The sequence below is a fragment of the Diabrotica virgifera genome, chromosome 5 (assembly GCF_917563875.1).
Source record: "Diabrotica virgifera virgifera chromosome 5, PGI_DIABVI_V3a".
In the NCBI taxonomy this organism is placed as follows: Eukaryota; Metazoa; Arthropoda; class Insecta; order Coleoptera; family Chrysomelidae; genus Diabrotica; species Diabrotica virgifera.
Window position 1 is genome coordinate 155,489,455 of NC_065447.1, and position 7,663 is coordinate 155,497,117.

The window sequence follows — 7,663 nt, forward strand, 5'->3', positions numbered from 1 at the left end:
ACTGAGTGTGTTTCAAAGATCTACATCTTATATATATATATATATATATATATATATATATATATATATATATATATATATATATATATATATATATATATATATTATTATCGAAGTCCGAAAGACCCTGAAAACTTCTATACCCTATTCCACGAACATACGCCTGTTTTGGATTACTTCGACAACGAATATTTTACTGTGCAAAATAAGAAGAACGAAAGTAAATTGCAAATTACATTGTTGTTTATTGGAATAATTATTAGCACCATTTACTTTCGTCCTTCTTATGTTGCACAGTAAAATATTCGTTGTCGAAGTAATCCAAAACAGGCGTATGTTCGTGGAATGGCCCATATAATGTTTATTTTAATAAGTTAGAGGGGTGAAAATAAAAGAGAAAATTTAGTGTCATTTTTAATTGCAAATATTTCATTCAGAAGAAACTTTTTATGCGTTTAAATTCTGCGTTTAAATTTTTCAAAAATACTTATTAGTTTTCTCAGGATTCGAAAAAAACTAATAGGTACATTTAAAACACATTGAAAATTTTGGCATGCGTCAAAATGTTGCATTTTGCTCCGTTCCCCTTAATTGATTCTTAATGTCAAAATTATATTATATTAATGACATATTTGACAATCATAACCTGAAAATTTATAACCAATTTATAACACAACTAACGTTTTAAATTTTGAAATATCAATTCATTCCTTATAATTTGGAAAAAAATTTTTGTGCTAGCATGAATTTGGTGTGTTTATTTTTACAACAAGTTATACTCACTTCGTTTAAATATATTAACTGCCATTTGAATGCTACGCCGCATCTTTATGGTATGGACGGTATGGATGATAAAGTTGTTACTTATTCCGACATGAAAAGACTAGTAAATGATAGGAACGCTTTAATAATAGATGTGAGGGAGGTTAAAGAAGTAAAAGAGACTGGATTAATTGAAAACAGCATTAATATACCTTGTAAGTATCAACTAAGAATAATATCTAAAATTAAGTAGAAGTTAAAAGTGTTTGATCTAGGGTGGATGTTTTTTTTATTTATATATTAATTGCTAATTTACAATTTACTTCAATAAAGTAATAAGTAAATATGATATAAGTTCTTGGTTTGTGTCAGATGTCGTCCATTGACGACTCTCTGTAATTCACCTAGCAGCTAGGTCTTCTGGTCAAAGTCTTTTTAGGCGTCTGTCAATCAGTTGAGGGTTGAATAATTCGTCTATGAGATTGTTTGGATGGTTTGCGCTGCGATTCATATATCTTCTGGAGTGGTCAGCGATCACGTCATTGATGAAAGGAATGTTGAGGTATGCATGAAGGGTTTGGTTTGACACGTACCATGGGGCTTTAGCTAATATACGAATAGTCTTTGACTGAAATGTCTGTAGTATTGTGGTGTGTGGTTTGCTACAAACCCACAGCTCGATTCCGTATGTCTACACTGGTTTTAGTATTGTTCTATAGATGGTCAGTTTATTTTCTAATGAAAGTTGCGTTCTTCCGTTGATCAGTCAGCTCATATTTTTAACTTTTAGGTCGAGGTGCCGTTGTTTGGCTACAATATGTGATTTCAAAGTAAGTTTTTCACCTAGATGAAGGCCCAGATACTTTACTTCTGTTTTTATTGGTATAGTTGAATTATTTAGGTATAGTTGTGGACATCTAATTCTTCGATTTGTGAAATTTGCTTGACAAGATTTGTTTGTGTTGACGTTTATTTTCCAGCATCTAAGCCAGTCTTCCAGTTCATTGAATTGAGATGATTTAGCAATTTGTTAAATAATGCTAATATTTCGTTGATGTCTCATGCAAGGTGGATTTAACAATATTTTTACTAGTTCAGAGAAATAAGGAAAAAAATATCCTGTTGGTGACACAACCCCCTCCAGGCCGAAACCAAATTTTTTGAGTAGTATGGACATCTATATTAATAACCTATATGTTTTCTGCAGCCGATTTTGATGATATACATAGTTATAAACAAATGAAGATAAAAAAACGGTAAATTTTTGCTTTTTTCGTCTATAACCAAAAAGTTAAGTATTTTAAACAAATTTGAGAGTGAGTAACTCATAAGTCGTATAAAAAACTTCAATATGGCGTCCGCTGAATATGTCTATACTTATTGGTTGCTTAGAAAATTGCAAAATAAATAATAAATTTTGAGTTTTTATAAATATTCATAACTTATGTAAAAATTAACTTAGAACGTTCTTATTACACGGAATGCTGAGACTTCTGGTGCTTAAATCATACCCTAAATTTCAAAACAATTGGCCAAACAGTTTAAAAGGTATTTAATTTGTTTATCCCAAATTAATTTTTTTTGCAACGCTATAAGTCAGAAAATGATAAAGTTGCAGTAATACTTTGGATAGTTTATGAAAGAAGAAGATTTATACTATTAATTTAATTTAAAAAATGCCAAAAAATAATTTTAAATACTGCAAAATTATTTTGCAAAAACATGTGAATTAAAAAAAGGGGTGCTAACTTCGTCCCTAATTGTCCTAGGACAATTGTTTTTATTTCTAAATGTGTATAAAAATTCAGTATTTCCAAATATGAAAAAATAATTTTTCTACGGGTAACGGTTAAAAATTTATTCTAATTGTTTATAAGTAAGCAAAATATATACGTGTTTTTGCAAAATAATTTTACACTGTTTAAAATTACTTTTTGTCATTTTTTTTAATCTTCTTCCATAAACTGTCAGAAGTCTTACTGTAACCTCATAATTTTCTGACATATAGTGTTGCAAAAAAATGAATTTGGGATAAACAAATTAAATAACTTTTAAACTATTTCAGCAATTGCTTTGAAATTTAAAATATAATTTAAGCACCAGAAGTCTCAGCAATTCGTGTAATAAGAAGGTTCTAAGTTAATTTTTACATAAGTTATGAATATTTATAAAAACTAAAAATTTATGATTTATTTTGCAATTTTATTAAAGGATAGACATATTCAGCGAACGCCATATTGAAATTTTTTAGAAGATTTATGAGTTTCTTATTCTCAAATTTGTTTAAAATGCTTAACTTTTTGGTAATAGACGAAAAAAGCGAAAATTTAAGGTTTTTTGATCTTCATTTATTTATAACTATGTATATCATCAAAATCGGCTGCAGGAAACATGTAGGTTATTAATATAGATGTCCATACTACTCAAAAAATTTGGATTCGGCCTGGAGGGGGTTGTGTCACGAGAAAAATCTTATTTCTCTGGACTATACGGTTTTCTACATTTTGAAGTTAATAATTCATATATGTATTATAATTTTAGTGTCACTCCTTAGAAGTGCTCTAACCTCGCCAAAAAATGAATTTAAAAGGACATATCAACGGGAAGCCCCGAATGAGAACACATTATTGGTATTTACTTGCAAGTCAGGAAACCGAGCATTAAAAGCTTTACACGAAGCTGAATCTCTTGGATTTAAGAAGTATACCTATGTTTAGAAATATAATAAGTGTTTTATTCATATTTTTTCTATTTCAGATGCAGGTATTATAAAGGAAGCTGGAATGAATGGTCGCAAAAAAAGGGTTCATAATGAATTGAGAAATGTCCTACCTTTTTATTTTAATAAAACTTGATTTGAAAGTGATTATGGTATTTATTTGAGTTCAAAGATATTTTTTTTTTTTTTTTATTAAAGAAAAGTTACCGCATCCACCAACAGGTTATTAGCGGCATTACTAGATAAACAAAGGTTAACAATGATTTTTAACAAATAACAAATAGCTAGATTTGGTACAAAAATATTGATTTAGATTAGGTAGTAAGTCTTTCACTGGACAGTTTTCTCCTGATTAAGCTGGTAGGGTGTTTGGTAGATTGTTTATTGAACGTTCACTTTGATATTTTGGACCCTCAAATGACCAATCACTTTTTGTAAAAAAAAAGCGTTTTAAGATCATTACATACACACTTGCGCACTAATTTAGATTCCGCACTTGATTGCTGCTTTACGAGTACTTCTGTCTGCCTCTTCATTGCCGATAATTCCTATATGTGATGGGATCCATATAAATTTCGGAGTCGTGTTGGTTTCTTGTGAAATTTGTAGTCCAGTTTTTATTAGTTTCTCTAAAGGACTTTTAGGATACAGATGCTGTATTTCAAGGAGAGAGTTGGGCGAGTCGGTGAGAAACAGAAATATTTAAGAGGTTTGCATGTTTTAGGGCACGATACAGAGCAAATAGTTCGTTGAAAGTAAAAAGGAGGATATAACAATAGATAGAAACCAGCTGCTAATCTATGATGACTGTGATGCATCACTTTCTAATCCGGAGCTCACCTCTCCAAGATGAGCAAGTATTTTTTTATTCAAGTTGGTCAGCCTTGTTTTTATTGATCTTTCTTTTAAGTAGGGACGGATTTTCTTTAGCATGTCACTGAGACCTCTCAAATCAGAAGTGAAGTCATTGATTTTGATTATGGGGTTCGTTAAGCCAGCTATGCTCTCTAGGAGGATGAATAATTGATCACAGTTCAGCGGAAATGGTGGTTCGTGATTATTGATAAAGGTTTTGGCTGGATGTAACATGCTAAAAATGGATATATTCGAATGCGTTGTTTCTTCAAGTTTAGATGTCTTTGGTTTCTTTCGAGTTGCTGTAGGTTTTGGTACTACAAATGGGTTTTTTTGAAGTGCAATATCGGTTTCTGGAGAGGCGACTTCACTTATAGAGCGTTTTAAATGAGTTTCTTTGTTTTCGGTCACTTCTGTATTTACATTTGGAAATTTTGACTCAGTATGTTGTGAAAAGGTACTTTGGTGTGATGATGTGGTTGGAGCTTGATTAGATTCAGACGTTTCAGGTTGGTTATTCGTACTGGTAAGGGTTTGCGTAGGAATTGATGCTGTTACTGTTTCTGCAGCCGAATTGGCTACAGTTGTAGTCTTTGAAGTTATAGAACTTTGTGGAGTTTGTTGTGTCGCAGATATATTTTTAGGTTCGGTGCAGGCTGCTGCCACGTGTCCTGGTTTTTTGCATTTGAAGCAGACGTTTCCATCTTGAGAAATGAATATTGTGTAGTTTGTGTTTTCGAATGCTATTGTTACGGCGCTTGGGATGGTTAAATTGTGAGGGTTAACATATACTTGCCGTCGAAAGCTTAGGATATGGCTATACTCAGGAAGATTTGCACCGATTTTTAGAAATGTTATGGGAGATACAAGATGAAGACCGATTTTTTGCAGTTCTTTTTCAAGGACATAGTGTGGAATGGACGGGCATACTTGTGACATAACAATTCTTTCGGCAGGTGTTATAAGTCGTCTAGTTCAAAGATATTGTTTTCATTCTTCTATTGTTACTATAAGTAATATAGTAATAAATATTACGGTTTTATATTTTGACGTAGCGTAGACGTAGACGCAAAGTAGACGCACTGGAAAAGTTCAACACCGAATTTTGTGTACTCTTGTTTATAAATGAACATAGATGCATGACGGAACGTAAGGTAAGAGAAACGTAACGGAACGGAAGAGTTCGTTAACTTTCGTCTTTTACAGTGCGTTTCTTACGTCTGGCCAATCAAAATGAAGAATTTTGTTCTGCTACTCAAAGTGGACCCGCCCTATCAACATATTCGAATTTTGTTAATTATTTGTTACAATTTATGATAAGTTATTAATTTAATAAATATATATCATAGTGTAATTTCAATATTTCAGATAAATATGAGTTGTTTATTAGCTTAATTCGAGGTTATCCACACATATACGATAGGTAAATTCAATAAACATTTTAAAGGTCAAAATAAGTTTTAACGTTTTCTAGCAATTAACAAAATAAGCTTACAAATTGCAAGGCTCAACTGTTTATATGTATTCGTGTTATATGTTGCTATTTGTCATTTAATTTGTTTTAATCATAGATTAGACCTGACCCAATTAATCTCATTTAATTATATCACACCTCATCAAAAGCTTCTTACAAGAACATAGTCAGCGATTTTGGTATGGCTTAGAGCCAGACTACATCAAGATCGCCTATAAATCGTGCTGGTAATCGCCTTGCAGCGAGACCAAAATCAAAAAGAAGAAGAAGATTTTAAAGACCAGGAAATGAAACAAAATAGTTGGAAATCCCACGGCACCAAGGAGCATACCTTCGTGTACTTCCTAATCCATTGTAACACACAAAACGGATAAATATTATAATAAATAATAGTATAAATAAGCACAAAGTTTGTTTACGGTTCGTATAATTTATAGGCTATGTTGTTGAATTAAGTCACTCTTTCTACTCATGCGCAAAAATTCCGCTCCGTCGATTTATAAATTGACATAATATTTCTACGTCTCCACAGTGCGGCAGATTCGTGCAAATATTTATAAGAATTGCACATTTAATGATACAAGCATATAAATTGGGCCACATATACTGCACATATAAAGGTTCAAATTTAGATATGAGGCCATCTCAGATTTTGCCTTTTACAAAAATGGCGGACATTCAAAATGGGCGACTATACATATGTGACTAATAGCACGATATCTTTTGAATGAAAAGTCCGATTTCAACCAAATTTGGTACATAGGTTCTTTTTGTGATTTACAAGGTCTATGTCGTGAACTGGAAGAATCAGTTTACCAGAAGTTGTGTTTTTCCTGGTTTTTCATGTAAAACTATTTTATATTATGTAAATAATTTATTTTCAATTTTTTTACCCTGTATATATTAATTTTTCATAATGGTAATACCACCATTGAAAAGAGCGTAAGAATATGTTTTAGAAAATATTTTGAACTTTTTAGTTATGTTAATTACCATTTAATAAATGCATAACGTATCTTCACATGTACCTTTGTGTGGCAGATTCGTGCAAATATTATAAGAATTATTGTGAATTTAACGGTAGAAGCATATAATTTGGACCACATATACTACACATACAAAAGTTCAAATTCAGATATGAAGTCATCTCAGATTTTGCCTCTTACAAAAATGGCGAGTATTCAAAATAGCGGCTATACATATGTGAGTAATAGCACGATAGCTTTTGAACGAAAAGTCCGATTTCAGCCAAATTTGTCATCAAGGTTGTTTTTTGGATGAATAAGATCGAGGTTTTGAACCGGAAGAATCGGTTCACCAGAAGTTGTGTTTTTACTGTATTTTTTATGTAAAAATCTGTTGTTTTTTTCAATTCTTTCAGCCTGTATATATTAATTTTTCAAAAAGTTAATACCGCCATTGAAAAGAGTGTAAACATAATTTTTACGAGAGATTTTGAACTTTTTAGTTATGTTAATTACAATTTAATAAATGCATAACGTATCTTCAGATGTACCTGTGTGCGTCAGATTCATTTTGAATGCCCGCCATTTTTGTAAAAGATAAAATCTGAGATGGCCTCATATCTAAATTTGAATCTTTGTATGTGTAGTGTGTGTGGTCCAAATTATATTATATAACCATTAAATGCACAATAATTCTTATATTATTTGCACGAATCTGCCGTACATAGGTTTATAGGTACATGTGAAGATACATTATGCATTTATTAATTGGTAATTAACGTAACTAAAGAGTTCAAAATATTGCCTAAAAATATTTTTACGCTCTTTTCAACACCGGTATTAACTTTTTGAAAAATTAATATATACAGGGTGAAAGAATTTTGGTTG

General features: G+C 31.3%; 1 protein-coding gene across 1 annotated transcript; it reads left to right on the forward strand.

The window, feature by feature from the left end:
• Positions 1-640: 640 nt before the first annotated feature.
• LOC126884517 (rhodanese domain-containing protein CG4456-like) lies at positions 641-3,628 on the forward strand. The gene is made up of 3 exons (XM_050650460.1): positions 641-977; positions 3,304-3,463; positions 3,520-3,628. Exons 1-3 carry the CDS (start codon positions 743-745, stop codon positions 3,572-3,574), a joined length of 450 nt encoding a protein of 149 aa, XP_050506417.1. The 5' UTR covers positions 641-742; the 3' UTR covers positions 3,575-3,628.
• The last annotated feature ends 4,035 nt before the right edge of the window (positions 3,629-7,663 follow it).

Coding starts and splice junctions, on each gene's coding strand:
- LOC126884517 (XM_050650460.1), top strand. CDS start 743: ATGAATTTGGTGTGTTTATTTTTACAACAAGTTATACTCACTTCGTTT. Junction 978..3,303: donor AAACAGCATTAATATACCTT/GTAAGTATCAAC, acceptor TTATAATTTTAG/TGTCACTCCTTAGAAGTGCT. Junction 3,464..3,519: donor GAATCTCTTGGATTTAAGAA/GTATACCTATGT, acceptor TTTCTATTTCAG/ATGCAGGTATTATAAAGGAA.